The sequence below is a fragment of the Dermochelys coriacea genome, chromosome 6 (genome assembly GCF_009764565.3).
Source record: "Dermochelys coriacea isolate rDerCor1 chromosome 6, rDerCor1.pri.v4, whole genome shotgun sequence".
Taxonomy (NCBI): domain Eukaryota; kingdom Metazoa; phylum Chordata; order Testudines; family Dermochelyidae; genus Dermochelys; species Dermochelys coriacea.
The window spans coordinates 25,079,200-25,098,728 of NC_050073.1; the positions used below are offsets into that span (position 1 = coordinate 25,079,200).

Below are 19,529 nucleotides of genomic sequence, written 5' to 3' on the forward strand. Positions count from 1 at the left end.
ATTATGTGGTGTCTTATATGATGAGGATTAGAATTCATTGCAATAATAATTAGATGTTTCAGCTACTAATATTCACACCCTTGTATTGCAAAGGTATTTTTGTCCAATGCATGCTTTGTATATTGAAAACATTTGTCTCATATCACAGTATGGGGGAGAAGGTAAGGATAGGATCACTTTTAATCAACTGTAAAGTATAGGATCATAGTCCTGCTGTCCCAGATGCTGGCCACTCCCACAGTGAGGACAGTGAATCTCATGAGTTTGCAGAGCACAAAGTTTGTCTCTGGGGCAGATAAGATAAATGGGTTTCCCCCTCCTCTCTGTTCCATCCCCAGAATCAGTGGATCCCCTGAGAACTGTATAGACCTTGGCAATCCACAAAGGTTACGGCTGTCTACTTGGAGTTCCCGTGCCTTTGCACGGGCTTCATGAATACATGGGGTGTCTGGCCTTAGTTGGAGCTGTGCTGCCAGGCTCCTCCTCACAGAGAGTTCTATGGTGTGTTCATAGCCTTCCAAGACTGTGGGAGGATCTGCCCCTTACTGATTTAGGGCCTCTACCTACAAACTGCTCCATGCAAGAAACTGACATTGTGGTCTTCAGTGGCAGTTCTACAGTGAAACACACCCTACTGAAGTCAGTGGAAAGAATCCCATTGACTTCAGCGTGCTATGAATCATGCCCATGGAAGACTTGTAGGATCACACCCTTATGACTGCAAACAGTTTGTAAAGTGTATTTCAATTAATACTTGACTTTTTGTTCCTAGAGGATTCCCGTCCAGCGTGTACTAATTCTTCCCTTAGACTTTCATGACTCTGTATTTTTCTAAGTAAATGCTGCAATTTTTTTTTAAAGTATGCATTGTTAACTTTTAATACATTTTAAATAATCTGCAGAGATGTGCCAAAGGATTATTCGGAGGCGTGGGGAGGGGGGGAAAGGCTGGAAAGGGTCAAAGGAAGCTTTGCATTAACCCATTGAAAAAGCTCAGACTGTAATGGGCAAAATAAAGAGTCTGTTTTCTCTCCATAGGCACACATAACTCCCATTAATATCAGTGGAAGCTATGTGCTTGGTCTTCATCCTACTCTCCTAACGTGAATGTAACTCTGACATCAGTGGAGGTTATACACGTGTAAGCATTATAGGACTGAACCTATACAGAGAAAACATTAGGCAAAGTATTAGGGAAATAATTACAAATATAATTTAGTAAACTTAAGGGAAAGGGCACATGAAATTAATTTTCTTATCTTATGTCCTATGCCCTGATTTTATGTGGAAGGTTAGAGTTTAGTTTATATAATCTGTGGTGGGTAGAATGTCAGTAGCCCAAATTGTTCACACATTTGTACATTAGTACATCATTTCTGGGAACATCTTGCCTGATGGGTTATGTTTATAATGATGTTTATAGGATCTAAGGGAAAAATTCTCTCCAATCTACACTGCAGTTTTATACTTCAATACCTACAGCATAGATTGGCAATGAACATTTTGTCCTTCAGCTGTTTCTATTCACTAAGGGACTGTGTGTTTGACACGTAGGATCATGAAACTTCTTACAAGTTTACAGCGGAGTTTATCTGAGGTGGAGATTCTCAGTGACATGAATTCTCCAATGATTTTGTTCCTTATTTCTTTGTGCATTATAATGTACAGTGTGGCCTTTGTCTGCAGCAGTGCCATCGCTGCGCAGTATAATATCCTGCTCTCTGCTTTAAATTCAAAATGAGTAAAATATCAACTGTATTTTTAACATTCTTTAATACTATTCTTCATTGTGGGAAACTGCCACTCTGTGTGTATAAATCCCAATGAATTAAATTAGACTTTTTTGATGCATCATGGACTGAAAGATTGAGATCAAACTTGGAGCTGTAGGTTTCCCCTTAATTTTTTAAAAAAGGGGGGAGACCTTAAATCTACCAAAAATTGTGACAAAAATATGTGCACGTGCAATAAAGGACACATCATGTCATCCAATTACCACGGGGGGAAGGGCTATAGAAACTGTCAACACCATGGCAAGAAATACCAACTATTTTTATTGTTTATGTTACAGTAGCACCTATGGTGCTTTGTTGCAATACAGAGCACTGCAATATTCGGTATATGGTACTGTCAGTAGCAGGGAATCCAGGCAGTACAGAAAGGTACAGCAGGCTTTTCTAAACTTCTTGCAATTTGAGATTAAAAACACACAGTCCACCAACTGAAGAAGATCCTTGTATGTTTATTTAGAGTCACACTGGAACATCCATATTTTTCCACACCAAGCTGTGCTTTTTTTTTTACCAGTAGTAAAAAGAAAAGGAGTACTTGTGGCACCTTAGAGACTAACAAATTTATTAGAGCATAAGCTTTTGTGAGCTACAGCTCACTTCATTGGATGCCACAAGAACTCCTTTTCTTTTTGCGAATACAGACTAACACGGCTGCTACTCTGAAACCTACCAGTAGTAAGTTAATGAGACTCTGAGCAGAGTAAATTGACCATAATTATGGGTTTGGTTTGGGTTTTCGTTTTTTGGGTTTTTTTGTCCTTTGGTTTGACCTCTACTCCTCCCATCTTTGTTCAGACCACATGCCTTCCTTGGAGATTGCATAGCTTTGATGGATTTTAAACACTTTATGTGGTAGGTTTGTAATGCAGCATATCAAGCAGAACTCCCAAGGTTGTACATGAAGGCAGGCTTTGTCATAGTGAATTGCTGTTTTTCAGCACACAATCCAGGGGCATTTATGTCCTTCACTGTCTGCTTATTCTTTGTTGTGCATATACATTGAGGTAATTCCTTGTCTTTCCGCCCTTTCTTACATCAGATTGTTGTAGGTGTGCTTCTGCTCTACTACTTGCTTGGAATCAGTGCCTTAATTGGAGCAGTAGTGATCATAGTGCTTGCACCTGTCCAGTACTTTGTGGCAACGAAACTCTCACAGGCCCAAAGAAGCACATTAGTAAGTATCTCTGGTATTTCTTCATCCATCTGCATTTAGAATTGCAAAACGAAGCCTATGACATTGACCAAATACTACCTGGCAAAAATTTTGTAACAGTCTAGTATGGTCAAAGGCAGGATGTGAAAGTGATGAAAAGAGAAGCAGTAAGGATACAATTTGTCTTAGATTTATTCTCTTAAACAGGGTTGTTTTTTTTCTCTTTACAGTAAGTAACTTGAGATTTGATCATTCTTCTCCTTTCTCATCTTATAAATTAAAACTAATTCAATGATCATTCTGTCCACTGAAATGCTATTGTACATAATAGAGCCAAATGCTCGTCCCCCACAAAGCCCAAAAAATGAATCTAGTTGGAGGGGGCGTAGGGAGAAGGACTCCTTCACTCTAACTCAGCACCAAGTCACAGAGCATAGGTGTGGGAACTATGGGTGCGGGGTGCTGCAGCACCCCTGGGGTCCTAGCTGCCAGCCACGCACGCCCAGGGTCCTAGCTGTTGGCCTCAGTTCTGTGGGGTGGGGTGGAACAGGGGTAAGGAGGTTGGCTTTCAGCACCCTCACTATTAAAAATGTTCCAGTGCCATTGTCACAGAATATCTGTGCAAACACATCTCAGCTGTTATTATAGCCTCTGAAAAGTACTAGCAGCCATGCAACATGATACATGTGGAGGTTTGATCAGTAGAACTCCATAGTTTGCATAGCCACTGGTCATCCCTTAACCCTGCCCTGGACTTGCACTTAGATTCTCCCCCATCCAATCGCCTGCACTGCTGCAGCCCAAGTTACCACGGATCAGTGCTTCACAGCACAAAGAATGTGGAGCCCCCCTCTGAAGCCTGTCCCTGTACTCAGTAGAATCATATGTCATTGCCTCTCCAGCCATGTGAGCCCATTTAGGGGGTCAGGGGACAAGATTTGCTCCCTGAGATATACTTTGCCCTTAGTATGCACACGTAGCACTGAGTATTAATGGGAGTTATCCATATGTATCCCCACCTCCAAATACCTTCTGTAGTATCAACTCATCTAGAAATGTGTGTGGTCTTCATATCTGAGCAATAATGGGTTGCTTTGGAGAAAAAGAAAAGAATTTTGAAATGACGTATGTGTTCAGTTTAGCACATCATTACTAGCACATTATACAGGAGAAGTCTGTGTGCTTTTAATTACCATGTAAAAATGTTTTTCAGATTGTCAGCAAAAAGAAAAGGAGTACTTGTGGCACCTTAGAGACTAACAAATTTATTTGAGCATAAGTTTTAATGAGCTACAGCTCACTTCAAGGCATCCGAAGAAGTGAGCTGTAGCTCACGAAAGCTTATGCTCAAATAAATTTGTTAGTCTCTAAGGTGCCACAAGTACTCCTTTTCTTTTTGCTGACAAACAAATTTATTTGAGCATAAGCTTTTGTGAGCTACAGCTCACTTCTTCGGATGCCTTGAAGTGAGCTGTAGCTCATTAAAACTTATGCTCAAATAAATTTGTTAGTCTCTAAGGTGCCACAAGTACTCCTTTTCTTTTTGCGAATACAGACTAACACGGCTGCTACTCTGAAACCTGTGAGATTGTCAGCAGTTACTGAGCATTATTTTATGTGGGGATATTTCATTACACAGTGAAAATTCAGCAAACATTTTTGGCACTAGAGGTAACCCCTGGGTGAGACTGAAAGCCCATGTGGGGGTGAGATTTTCATTAGGAACTAGGTGATTTAGGAGCTCTGGTCCCATTGAAAGTCAGTGGGACTTTGTGCTTCTAAGTCACCTAGACACTTTTGAAAATCACACCCCTAGAAAGGGAAAGTTGAATGGACAGAGCCATTGAAGATATTATTGACTGGTTACTGTATGCAACCTGCTGTTGACTGCAGGCAGCTTACACAGTGACACAGATCCTCATTCTAAGGTGCTCTAGTAATCCTCCTTAAATTAATTTACATGTAATTGTTGCAGGAATATTCCAATGAGAGACTGAAGAAAACGAATGAGATGCTTCGGGGCATTAAACTCCTTAAACTCTATGCATGGGAACACATCTTTCACAGCAGTGTGGAGGAAACCCGGCAAAAGGAAATGACCAGCCTTAAGGCCTTTGCTCTCTATACCTCCATATCAAGTAAGTTGCTTCCTTATCACACTGATGAGCTCATGTACTGGTACATTATTACCTTTTAATGAGTTTTTACCATTTCTCAGCTGGCATAGATCCTACCACTTTAGGGTCTGATCCCATACTCGTTACTGTGCAGGCAGATTTTCCCTTTGATTCAATAAAGTTCTACCTGTATGAGGTTTATGCATGTGTGTCCTGAATAATTAGGACCTTAATGGGCTAAAGAAACTAAATATCTAAAAAAATGTGTCAGTTCAAGTGATCCATGGAATTTTTTCTCTTTTACAAAATGTGAATTTGGAGGTCAGGGTGAAGGACAAATAGCAACAGCTAGAGGAGGGCTCCCTGGGGGAGTTTAGTGCTGTGTAGCCTGCCTCATCTGGCTCTGCCTGTTCTCCCCAATCCCGTGTAGCATCACTTTTTCTATTTTTTTTTTTCAGTCTTCAGCCTCACTGGAATGGAGAGTGTCAGTCATGTGATGGTTTTGTGATGTGTGCAAATTAAACTAGCGTTTGTACGTGGGTCTGCAGATTTGAAAAGTCATCACAATTTCTTGAACAGCCCCAGTAATCCAGGATTATCTGAACTTCAACCTACAAAATCTTGTGTAAAATAGTGGATTTAGGGCCTGTTGCTGCACTGTGATGCACTGGTGAAAAAGCCTGCTTGTATAGAACTTTCACTTTGAGAATTGTGTGGCCAGCTGAGGTTTCTCAGCAGAAGCAGTCTGTATTGCTGCCTGTGGAACAGTAATAGGATCCTACTGGAGTTGGGAAGTGCCAAAGGCAAAGCAGAGATACTTGGTTTTATTCAGGACAACACAGTGTCTTGCTGTGCATCATTTAGGGTTGTAAAAAGTTCCTATAGATACAGACTAGGAGTAGCTGCCTAATTGCTGCTTTAACTGGGTCTGTGACTTCATAGGGATTTTTCCTATGAACAGTAGACAGCTAAAAAACCTAGATGGTTTCCTTATGAAACTATGGTGATTCTCAGCAGGATCCTAGCATTCTGGGGATGGGTAAAGCTGTGAGACCCCAAGCAATTTTCAGCATTCCAGCTTTTTTTTTTATTCCCTCTTCAATCTTACTTCATCTCTTAGCCTTCTGTAAAGCATTTTCTCTCTCTTTGAGTTGAGCTGAGCCAAGCCTATAATTGAAGAGGTTGTAAAAAGTTCCTATAACCTCAGGTCAGGAGTATCTGCACCTTTGCTGCTTTAGCTTAGGCGAGGCTTACACTACAAACTTACATCAGTAGAACTAAGTTGTGAAAAATCCACACTCCAGAGTTATGCAGTTATAACAACGTAGCCCCTGGTGTAGACAGCGCTATATTGACGGGAGAACTTCTCCCATCGACATAGTTACAGCCTCTCACGGAGATGGATTAACTATGCCAATGAGAGAAGCTCTCCTATTAGCATTGTGACAGGTTTCAGAGTAGCAGCCGTGTTAGTCTGGATTCGCAAAAAGAAAAGGAGTACTTGTGGCACCTTAGAGACTAACAAATTTATTGAGCATAAGCTTTCGTGAGCTACAGCTCACTTCATTGGATGCATTCCTGTTAGCATTGTAGCATCCTCCCTAAAGTGCTACATCATTGCCACTGCAGCTTTTTAAGTGTAGACCTGCCCTTAAGCTGTCAATAGAGCTGCATTGATTTACATTAGTTGATGCTCTGGCTATATGGGGATTATAAAGGCACAGAACTCATTAGTTTTCTCAATATAGATATAAATAGAATAACAGGCATAACTAACTTTAGATCTGCTGTCTGGGTTTCAGACATCTTTTATATATATTCTTCATTATTTGTTGTTCACATCCATAAGTGAAAACTTGTCAACCTCATTGTCTCAAAGCAATAGTGTAAAAATACAAGTATGTGTCAATACAAATTAGCTCCAGAAATGATGCACCAGTAGTAACTTACTAAGAATCACAATAGTGACTCAGAACAGCACAGAAAAATAGCACTATTGTGATATTAACTAGGTGGAGATAAACTTCATGGAGACTCTTGGTTATTGTCCTGGCAGTACAAAGCAATGGAAATTAATTTTGGTGAGTTGCAGAACACTTGATCAGTTTAAACATAATTCATTAGAATGGATGACTCTACCATTCCAGTCTGCCTGTCTATCAAAATTTCTAAGGTACCTATCCCTGTGGTATATAAGCATTGGTATCTATATACCTGGTATCACCATAATTCACCACAATAAAATATATATTGCACCTGAGAATGTGGTAATAATACATGATGATGTCATCCTCACTCTTTTTCTCTCTATATAAAGCTATATGTTGCCTGTGTAAGATTTTATTTTTAAAAGTAAAGGGAAAAGGGTGAGAGATATGTTGGAGATATTTTGTGTCTCATTGGGCAAGAGGAAGGATAGACATTTTTCAGGACAGTGGGAGCAGAAGAAATTGGATATTTTCTAGCATTTGTTTTTAAATGTTCTGAACGTTGAGTCTTGAAGATGGTATCTTATTATCTATACTTAACCATTAACCTGAACAGGAGGAAGCAGTTGAGTATACCTCACCTTTTATGAGGGACAGATTTTCAGTGGATCACAATAAATGCATTTGCAACATTTATGGGTATATCCGTGAGAAGTGGCTTTAAGAGAACCTTCATTTGAATACACAGATTGGTAGTTAAATGTCTGTCACTTCACCCACATACACAAACGTAGAGTTTTGCATTCGCAGGGAACTGCAGTGAATGCTGCAGGCACTTTCTTGGAAATAGGCTCTTACCATCGATTTGATAAATTGCCCCTGTCAGAACCAAACCAAGGAGGACATCTTAGCAGTGATGCAAAGTATTTTCAGTGAAGAGCAAGTTTTGACTTTAACAATGAATTTATTACCGGCAGCACAACAGCCTCCTGTGAGTTTTCACACAATGCTGGTAAATGAGAGATTCACAAATGTATGCAGTGCAGCTATAGCCATGTCGGTTGCAAGAAAGCTTGTCTGTCACCATTAAAATAGTTTCATTTAAAGAAATTAATTGGCCCCATTGAAATAACTGGCAAAACTCCCATGGACTTCCATAGAATTTCACCTATGGTGAATTAGGATTTCACCTCCAGTCCTGACCACAACAACCATTTTCCCCCTACCCGCAAGTGAATCAGTTGGATAGGTCACTGTTATGATCATATGCTGGAGGAGAATATTGCCGGTGGGCAGTCTGCAGCAGAAGAGGGTTTATCCATGACCAAACTTTGCTGGGTTCTCTGCTTAGACATGCACAAAAATCAAATCTATGTACTTCAAAACTCCCACAGGTAAACTTCAAATACAGTGGCTTAGTGGATTTAAGAAACCTACAGCTGCTGGATGCAAATTTCTTAAAGGCCTTAGGAACACATTCCTTATCAAAGATCCTGCATCATAATTTCTCCATATTTCATACGTGTGACAACTGTGCAGCAGGAAGGTCATGGGGGACAAAGTTGAGGTTGTTTTGAACTTCAGCACAAAAATTTCATTTTATCTTTTTTTAAATGTAAACTTGACTTCGAATTTTCCAGGCTTTTAAACATTTGTGGGTTGTTTGGGAAGGAACGGAGGGGGGAATCATTTTCCTTTAAAAAAAAAAATTTGCCTAATTATTGATCATTATTCACAATTTAATTCTAGCTTTAAGCAAGTTTTTGCCTGGAAATATAAATATATGCAATATTAATTAATGCAAACACTCTAAATAAGAATTAGAGCTACATTAACATGACAAATTCATTTTTTTAAACATATAGAACATGAAAAAATGGAGAACATTTTCAGGATTCATTAAAGAATTTTTTTTAATGTTTGAAAACAGGAAGGATAACCTACCAATGTCTAACAGCACATTAAATCCTTCTGGGAGTTCATGTCCAAAAAAGGACAGCCAGGGAGTCAGCCAGAATTGTTTGAGGGTCAAATGAGGACATTCTGCAGGAGAAGATAAAATAACTTTGGAATATTTTTACAGTCTGAACATTGACTAAGCCTGGTGAGAGGATATAAATAAAAATTGAGGTTAACCTCTTTCTTTAGTGTTATGAAACTACTGGTATTTTCCTATGATGGATGCAATGAGGTATCTTATAATATGCTTAGGCTTGGAAGAAGTAGATTTTTATTGGTAACTGTCAGTAAACATCGACTTCACTGTACACACATGAACTGAAGAAAAAATATTTCCATCAATAATATTTGAAATTTACAGATAGGCAAAGTAAGAGAATACTGCTTGAGAACTTTAGAGTTTGATTTGAGAATATTTACTTTGTATATTATGACAGGTGATGTTGACAGTTGAGTTTTTAACTGTTACAAAACTTTAATGACAGCAGAAATTGAGATTAAAAACGTTAAATAATTATTGTGTGACCCCTTTTAATTTCCTACAACTGTGAAAATTTACATCAATACAAATTGAAAAAATGCTTAGAACCCATAATTTTGAACTGTGAAAATGTAAATCAATAATTGGAAACAATGCTTAAAAATAAATAGATAGCTATAAAAATAATAAAACCCCCATAAAAATCAAATTCTGCCCAGCCAAAATATAAAAACATTAGAATGGATGACTCTACCATTCCAATCTGCCTGTCTGTCTATCAAAATTTCTATACACATTAAATGACTGCTTCACGGAGCAGCTTGGAACCCCCAAGGAAAGAAGCAATGTATTACAGTGTATGACAGTGGCCAGTGCCAGATGCTTCAGAGAATATGAGCAGAACAGGGCAATTATCAAGTGATCAATGCCCTGTCATCCAGTCCCGGCTTCTGACAGTTGGAGGTGTAAGGACACCTGAAACATGGGGTTGCCTCCCTGACCATCTTGGCTAATAGCCATTGATGGACCTTCCTCCATGAACTTATCTAATTCCTTTTTGAACCCATTTATACTTTCGCCTTCACAACAGCCCGTGGTAATGAGTTGCACAGGTTGCCTGTGTGTTGTATGAAGAAGTACTACTTTGTTAGCTTTAAACCTGCTGTTTTGTTTTAAAATTGCCTATTATCATCGGGTGACTGTTAGTTCTAGTATTATGTGAAGGGTTAATAACACTTCACTATTCACTTCCTCTATATCATGCATGATTTCATAGACCTCGATCATATCCCCGCTAAGTTGTCTCTCTTCTAAGATGAACAGTCCCAGTCTTTTTAGTGGTTCCATACCCCAACTCATTTTTGTTGCCCTTCTCTGCACCTTTTCCAATTCTAATATATCTGTTTTGAGACTGGGTGGCCAGAACTGCACACAGTATTCAAGGTGTGGATGTATCGTGGTTTTATATGGTGGCATTATGATATTTTCTGGTTTAATATTTCTCTTTTTCCTAATAGTTTGTACCATTGTTACCTTTTTTGACTGCCACTCAACACTGAGAGAAAGTTTTCAGAGAACTATCCATAATGTCACCAAGATTTTTCTTGAGTGGTAACAGCTAATTTAGACCCCATCATTTAGTATGTATAGTTAGGATTGCTTTTGCTAATGTGCATGACTTTGCACTTTTAAACATTGAATTTCATCTGTCATTTTGTGACGTAGTGACCCAGTTTAGTGAGATCCATTTGTAGCTCTTGCAGTGAGCTAAGGACTTACCTATCTTGAATAATTTTGTATCGTCTGCAAATTTTGCCATGCCACTGTTGACCCACTTTTTCAGATCATTTATGAATATGTTGAATATCACAGGTCCAAGTACAAATCCTTGGGAGAACCTGCTACTTACCTCTCTCTCCATTGTAAAAACTGGCTATTTATTCTTACTTTGTTTCCTATCTTTTAACCAGTTACTGATCCATGAAAAGACCCTCCCTCTTACCCCATGACTGTTTAGTTTGCTTATGAGCCTTTAATGAGGGACCTTGTTACAGGCTTTCTGAAAGTCCAAGTACACTATATCAACTGGATCACTCTTGTTCACATGCTTGTTGGCGTCCTCAAACAATTCTGATAAATTGGTGAGGTATAATTTCCCTTGACAAAAGCCGTATTGGTTCTTCCCTAACATATCGTGTTTATCTATGTGTCTGATTATATTGTTCTTTACTATCGTTTCAACCAATTTGCCTGGTACTAAAGTTGTGCTTACTGGCCTATAATTGCCAGAATTGCCTCTGGAGATTTTTTTTTTAATTGGCATTATGTTAGCTACTCTTCAGTCATCTGGTACAGAGGCTTATTTAAGCAATAGGTTACATACCACAGTGAATAGTTCTGCAATTTCATATTTGAGTTCCTTCAGAACTCTGGGGTGAACACTATCTGGACCTGGTGATTTAGTACTGTTTTAATTTATCAGTTTGTTCTAAAACCTCCTCTATTGACACTTCAATCTGGGACAGTTCCTCAGATTTGTTACGTAAAAAGAATGGCATGGCTGTGGGGGCCTCCATATCAAATATCCTCTGCAGCAAAGACTAATGTAAAGAGTCCTTGAGTGATCCTTGATCATCCAATGGTCCCAATGACTGTTTGGCAGGCTTCTTGCTTCTGATGTAATTAGCTAGTTGCTCTTCAAATTCTTTTTTGGATTGCCTTATTATACTTTACATTTGACTTGCCAGAGTTTATGCTCCTTTCTATTTTCCTCACTAGGATTTGACTTCCAGTTTTTAAACGATGCGTTTTTGCCTCTAACCTCCTCTTTTACTCTATAGTTTAGGCATGGTGGCATTTTTGGTGCTCTTACTGTGTTTGTTTGTTTTTTTACTTGGGAGTATACATTTAGTTTAAAAACATCTTTTATAATGTTTTTAACTAGTCTTCATGAAGTTTGTAGGCATTTCACCCTTGTGACTGTTCCTTTTAATTTCCATTTAACTAGCTTCTTCATTTTTGTGTCATTCCCCTTTATGAAGTTGAATGCTACTGTAGTGGGTTCCTTTGGAATTTTTCCCCTACAAGGATGTAAAAGTTAATTACATTATGGTCACCATTTCCAAGTAGGTCATCTACATTCACTTCTTGGACCATATCCTGTGCTCCACTTAAGACTAAATCAGGAATTACCTCTTTCCTTGTGGGTTCCAAGCTGCTTCATGAAGTAGTCATTTAATGTGTATAGCAATATTGTCTCTGCATCCATTCCTAAAGTGACACATACCCAGTCAATCTGAGAATAGTTGAAATCCCCCATTATTTTTTCAGTTTCTGCCGTTGTAGCCTCTCTAATCTCCCTGAGAATTTCACAATTGCTGTCGCCATTCTGATCAGGTGGTCGGTAGTATATTCCTCTTACTATACTCTTATTATTCAAGCATGGAATTTCTATCCAGAGTTCTATAGTTCTATGGTACTTTGGTTCATTTCAGATTTTTACTTTATTTGACTCTGTGATTTCTTTCACATATAGTGCCACTCTCCCACTGATGCGACCCACTCTGTCATTCCTATATATTTTTGTACCCTGGTTACTGTGTCCCATTGATTATCTTAATTCCACCAAATTTCCATGATGCCTGTTATATCAATATCCTCATTTAATGCCAGGCACTCCAATTCCCCCATCTTAGTATTTATCCTTCTAGCATTTGTATATAAGCACTTGTTCATTTTGTCAATATTCTGTTGCTTGCCTTCATGGTTTATATTTAAATAGGACATTTTTCCCCCACTGTTCCTCACTAGCTCCCACCTGTACTTTACCAACTTCTTCCCGGTGCTCTTTACTAGGATATAGAGTTCCCCTACTAATAAATTCATCCCCAATATGCCTAATGCCCTTCTTAAAAGAGATTTAAGAGAGTGCTATGTTCAATAATGACAACAAGCAGATGTCTTTCCCATTCTTGTCAAACTTCAGACGGGTAGCCGTGTTAGTCTGGATCTGTAAAAACGGCAAAGAGTCCTATGGCACCTTATAAACTAACAGACGTACTGGAGCATGAGCTTTCGTGGGTGAATACCCACTTCGTCAGATGCATGTAGTGGAAATGTCTCTGCCATTTTTTAAAGGGCCAGCTAATAAATGCAAAGTTCTTGGTTCAGGCCTGTAGTAGTAATGGAATAAACTGCTGGCTTAAGTCAAGTCTCTGACTGCTTCCAAATCATTGGAAAGTCCTCAATTCCTTGATTAGAATGCTTCCATTAATATAAGTTCATAGTCCAGAGGCTGGAGCAGGAGAGAGACGAGCAGCTGCAGCCCTAGAGTGACCATTTTGTAACTGGTTAGTGTGTGCTGACATTCTCTCTTCCAGCTGAATGCACTAAGTGGTCTATTTACCCCAGCAGTAGGAATATGACTGTCTCAAAACTTCTGCATGTTCATAAATGACTGATGAAGAATTTTCAGCCTTCTTGATAGGCTTTGAAACTATAAAGTCTGAGTGACTGTCCCTTGTGCTTCCTGTTTAGTCTGGGTTTCCTGTTCTGGGTACTAATCAGCAACTGGACTGGACCTCTACAGCATTGAGCTTCTAAGGCAAGATAACATCATCTGAGGCCTGACAGGGAGTTTTGAGAGGGAGTTCTCCAGGTGAAGGAGGAGCAAATATGGGATCCTGGGACTGGAGAGAGAGAGTTTTAGAAGAAAAATTCCCCTTGTTTGAAGTCTCAACGATGGCAATAACTGTCCTTTGGGGTACAGAGAAGAAATTCTGATTCTTGCTTGCATATTTATACCTGCCTCTGGAAATTTCCACTACGTGCATCCGATGAAGTGGGTATTCACCCACAAAAGCTCATGTTCCAATACGTCTGTTAGTCTATAAGGTGCCACAGGACTCTTTGCCGCTTTTCCCATTCTTGTGGGTTAACTATTGCACAGAGTGACCCTGAAGAAAAGCTCTGTGTATGCTTGAAAGCTTCTCTCTCTCACCAATAGAAGTTGGTCTACTAAAAGATATTACCTCACCCACCTTGTCTTTTTAATATCCTGGGATGTTGTAACATGGCTACAACAGCACTGCATATTGCACAAATTGCATAGCTGCATAAATCCCAGGCCTTTCCACTAGTGGGTGCAGGAAGCTTGAGAACAAAATTCTTAATTAAATCAGTGGCTCTTTAAAACAAATTACTAGAATATATACAAATGAGATACCTGTGACCTTTCTAAGTTCACCTCTTGCTATAGTGAGAAAAATATTTAACTTAAGGAAAGGAATTAGTTTTCTTTATTTTTTCAATAGATTTTAAATTTTTTCTCTTTCTCAATTATACTTAGATAGTGAAAAAAGACTGGGCAAAACTAAAGCTCAAGTAAATAGGTTTAGATAGAGGGCTGAATAGCTTGTGATGCGACCACAGCTGACTCTGACATGAACAAGCAAAGTTCTTCCTGTGCTTCCAAATAATTAGTCATTATGTAGAGTTGTTAGTTTATATTCATGTCCGGTCTGAAAGTGGACCCCAGCCAGAAGTCGCACATTGTTTTCAGTCCCCAACCATCTGTGCTTAATAACCTGGCCATATTGGGGAAATCAATGAGACCATGCCACAGGAGGGACCATACAGCTAGAGGACAGAGAGGAAACTACAGTTCATTATATGTATTGCAGTAGCACCTGTAGGCCCTATCATATTTAGGCACTGTACAAATACATATCAAGAGACAGTCCCCATCCCAAAGAGGTTACAATCTAAATGGACAAGACTGATTAAAACAAGTATTATTATCCCTATCTCCTAGATGAAGAATGAGTCAGAGTCAAGTGACTTGCCCAAGGTCACAGAGGAAGTCAGAGGCAGATCTTGGAATAGAAGCCAAGTCTTCTGAGGCCCGGATCACTGCCTTAATCACAAGAACACCTTTTTTCCCACTATGTGAAGAGATTTCAGCTCTATCCCTATCATCAGGAAGCTGCAGCTTTTGGGACCATTCTCTGCAGAGTCTTGTACCTAAGCAACCCCACTCCTTTCCCCTTCTGTTAGGTCACAAACCCTGACTCATAGAAGAGATGATTACAAGAAAATATCAGTATAAAAACCTGTCACTCTTCCCAGCCCCTGCATCTTTCCTTGTTATTTTTTACTAACGGGAAGCTGTAGTCCTGCAATTTTATAATAGAACCTTTAAATGATTCTCTCCTGAAATAGCAAAATAGGATGAGCCAAATCCATTCTTGGTGTATATAGGGAATGACTCAATTGAAGCCAGGGATTAATATGATCTTTCAGTAGTAACCTGACAGTTAACTCCTGTCTCAAAATGTATCTGTTACTGTAATCATGATTGTAATTATTTTGGAATGTTACTGAGTGGAGGGTATGTCAGTAATGGCACAATTGCTACCTATCGCACCAAAAGAGTACCAGAAAAAAGAAAAACATTGTACTTCCTCTTGACAGTGCAATGCAATGTATAAACCAATAATCTATTCATACAGTGATTTGATGGGTCCTGTGTATTTTGACAATCTGGAGTGCAATATACTGTGGACATCGCCTATTCTAAACATAGGAAATGCCATGGTAAAGTCAAATACTACTTTATATTGTATACTCATTATATTGTAAATATTTTTGACCGCTCAGTACAAACTATCTAAATAGTGATGCATGTTTTCCTTCACAGTTTTCATGAATGCAGCAATACCAATTGCAGCTGTACTTATAGTAAGTATGAACTTTTCTAAATAGCAGTGTTTACAAGCCAGGTCTACCTGATTTTCATAAAGCGAAGGCTGGTAGATTCCAAACTGAGATCTGTCAACAGATCTGCACCAGAAACACCTGATTTCACTTGCTTTTTCTAATTTAAAAAGAAGTGCCTAAGGGGTTTTTTAAATATTACTTCCCGAATGGCTAAAGGGGTAAGCTGTAGGCATGTTGTATCTATCTTTTTAGTAAGGCTTTTGACACAGTCCCACGTTACATTCTCATAAGCAAACTAGGGAAATTTGGTCAGCATGAAATTACTGTAAAATGGGTGCAAAACTGTTAAGACCATATTCAAAGAACAGTTATCCATAGCTGGGGGTTAAACTGGGGGGACAAATTTTGTGGGGTCCTTCAGGGATCAGTCGTGGGTCTGGTACTATTCAATGTTTTCATTAATGATTTTGATAATGGAGAGGAGAGTATGCTTATAAAATTTGTGTATAACCCCAAACTGGGAGGGGTTGAAGGCACTTTGAAAGACAGGATTAGAATTCAAAAGGACCTTGACAAATGGGAGAATTGGTCTGAAATCAACGAGATGAAATTCAATAAAGAAAAATGTAAAGTACTACACTTGGGAAGGAGAAATCAGATGTACAAATACAAAATGGGGAAAAAAACTGGCGAGGTGGTAGTACTGCAGAAGGTTTAACATGGATCACAAGTTGAATACATTTTGGAGTGTATTAACAAGAGTGTTGTATGTAAGATATGGGAGGCAATTGTTCACTCTGCTTGGCACTGATGAGGCCGCACCCGGAGTACTGGGTCCAGTTTTAGGTGCCACGCTTTAGAAAGATGTGGACAAATTGGAGAGAGTCCAGAAGAGAGCATGTTTTAGTCTTGAGAAAAGAAGACTGAGGAGGGATCTGATAAGTACGGCTATGATTCTGCCACAGAGGTCATGGATTCCTTGACTTTTGCAGCTGCAATGGCTGGTGCGGCTGATCCCTGGGCCAGCAGTTCGGGCGCCCTGTGGCCTGCCGCACTGGGCACTGCTGGAGCAGCCCTGGGGCCAGCCACGCCTAGACTCATCACAGATCTGGGACTATGTCTGCACCAAGCTTTTTCTTAACCTTTCCCACAGTGGCAGAAGCCTTAGCACAGCTCCATTGGTGGTAGTCATGGTGGAAGCATGAGTGCAGACAATACCACAGGCATTTTTATCTTTGTATCCTCTAACCCTGCTTAGAACAAGTCTAGACAAGCATGGTTGTAAAATCACTGGCACCTTGTCTGCACTCGTGCTCTGCATAGGATTAAAACCTATGGAGCTAAAATGGTGCCAAGGGGAAAAATTTTAAGCTTGGTGTAGACCAGGCCTTGAGGAGAGAAAGACCTTAATGATTTGCAGTTTGAGGAGTAATTACTGAGCTCATGCAATAAATATCAGAAAATAGAATCCCAGGGGGACTTTGCTTGAATGAGTCTGGGTTGAAAACTGTGCAAGGAGCTCAGAACATGGCCCATTGTGGATCTGTTTATTCAGGACTAGATATTCTGTATACAGTGTGACATGATTTGAAGTGCCATTCTAGCACTTTATTTTTTCTCAGTCATCAATGATCTCACCATTAAACCATATATGGGTCTTGCCTGCTTTTTCGTTCTTTTGTTTATTTGCTCCTGCAGCTCAATTCTCTGCCCTTGCATGAGTGCGTAGGGGACAGGAGGACACGAGAAAGAAGTGCAAGGCACCTCCCATCTTTTTCACTTACTGCACAGTGTTTAAGCACAACTACAATCCCTGTGCTTGGGGCACTGGGACTGCTTCCTTACAGCCCCTCTCGCAATTTACCATAGCCCTGACCCTTATCTCCCACATACACACTAGCCTATAGAGCTGGCAAGGTGCCCCGGGGAGCAGACTGCAACATTCAAAGGGATGGAGTAGTATCCATGTCTCCCCTTCTCACTGCAGAACTATGGGAGGGATAGTACCTCTGGGACACAATCCCTCCCGGAGCTCTTGCTATGGTTGGGTGGCTCCATATTAACAACCCGTGTGTATACTAGTAGTTAAATGCTACAATCTGACCCCTAGTGTGCTTGTCTCTTTTTACTTATCACACAACCAAATTTATGCCTCTTGCCACTGGATGAAAGGAATTACAACAACATGAGACCAAAAGCTGAGACCTTAAAAATCTTCTTGCATAACTGATGTATGAACAGCAAATTGTAACAACTATATGATGACTGCCAGGAGGAGCTCTGCAGTGGTTGGTTACATGATGTTTCCCAATTAAAACAATAAACTGCCCATTACAAGATGGATACAGTGCAAGGTGAAACATTTGCTTCTTTTAAGACTGTAATCATTGTATCTTTGTAGACATTTGTGGTCCATGCCCACCTGACTGGAAATGCTGACTTCTCCCCATCAGTGGCTTTTGCCTCACTCTCCCTCTTTCACATTCTTGTCACCCCGCTGTTCCTGCTCTCCAGTGTGGTCAGATCTACTGTCAAAGCTCTGGTCAGGTAAGAGTTGCTGGATGAAACCTCCCTCCCTTTGAGAGCCATTATTGTTCAATTCCCCAATGTACAATTCAAAAATAATGCTGTGGTTATTTTTCATCATTATTTGGAAATTGCTTTCCAGACTCTTACCTTAAGTGTTGTCCCATGTTATGATATGTGGGTCAAATTCTCTGAACTAGGTGAAATGGAGCTAACTAGCCTGATACTGCAGCCATTTACACCAGCAGAGAATTTGGCCCTCTGTATTTTCAATTGGTAGTTATTGCAAAGTGTAAGGATTTGCCTGTTAATAAATTATTGTATGGTCCACTGTATAGATTTTGTTGTGTAAAATGAACATCACTGTGGCAGCTACAGTGTATTTTGTGCTGCGCTTTGTGTGTGCGTGTGCACGCATGCATGCATCTATGTATATAGAAACAGAAAATAGTGATAAAAGCTCATTTAAGGGTTTTTTTTTTTGTTTAAAATCAGCTATATCTCTCCCTCCCCCATAAAAATATATGGAAGGGAACAAAATAATCAGAAAAGCACATGAACAGCAATGTGTATCACTTGCGCTGAATTCTTTTCCCCTGATTCTGGCTGTAAGTCCAGGGAAAATTAGATTTTAGCAGGGAAAGCTCTGTGATAGAACAGTTTTTAAAATAAAAATTTTGAAGTCAACAGGGAAAAATTTGAGTGAATAAATTCTCAGTCTGGACCAGATGAATTTTCTTCTCATAATGAATGTGCTTAATGAGTGTCAAAGTCCAAGTTCCCCTGAGCCAATGGCTCATCAGGCTAATGCGATTTCATAGCCAGCTGTACGCAAGAAAGTGTTGTGGCCAACAATAGTGATAGCAGAACTAAAACTTCAGCCTTTAACAAGCCAAACTCCCATTCATTTCAGTGGTGGTTTTGTCTGATTAAGTACTGCAGGATTGAATTAAATGATTCTTTGCACTTATCCTCTACAAAGTGCTTTATAAACATTAATTCATGTTTTCTACCTCTTTGTGACATTACATATAGTTCTCTAAGGCCTCAACAAAGCAATGGGCCAGATCCTATCTCATGCTTAATTCTATTTGTGCTGTTCTAGTAGTGCAAAGGGGATTTAAACACAGAGCTGAGGATTCCTCCAGTGTGGCAAAATCATCCAGCAATGTAGCCAGCTCTATGCACACCCTCCTTCCAAGTGTATAAGGGCAGTGGCTGGAATAGAGTCCTCTCCTGCAATTCCCAGCTGATGTAGCATCCCACATGGGACTACTACAGGTTGGCGAGCTGGGCTGGTGGTCTGTATTGGATCCATCTCCGGATCATAGAGATTCCAATGGCCTTTACAGCACC

At 39.7% G+C, this 19,529-nt stretch overlaps 1 protein-coding gene across 7 annotated transcripts in view; it reads left to right on the plus strand.

Moving 5' to 3' along the window:
- ABCC8 (ATP binding cassette subfamily C member 8) overlaps positions 1-19,529 on the plus strand; it is a 146,281-nt gene that overhangs the window by 47,503 nt on the left and 79,249 nt on the right. For all 7 annotated transcript variants that reach the window (XM_038406458.2, XM_038406463.2, XM_038406460.2 and 4 more), the window contains 4 exons: positions 2,833-2,967; positions 4,922-5,084; positions 15,628-15,668; positions 18,049-18,194. In XM_038406458.2, the coding sequence (XP_038262386.1) occupies positions 2,833-2,967; positions 4,922-5,084; positions 15,628-15,668; positions 18,049-18,194 (485 nt within the window). The remainder of the gene's footprint in view (positions 1-2,832; positions 2,968-4,921; positions 5,085-15,627; positions 15,669-18,048; positions 18,195-19,529) is intronic.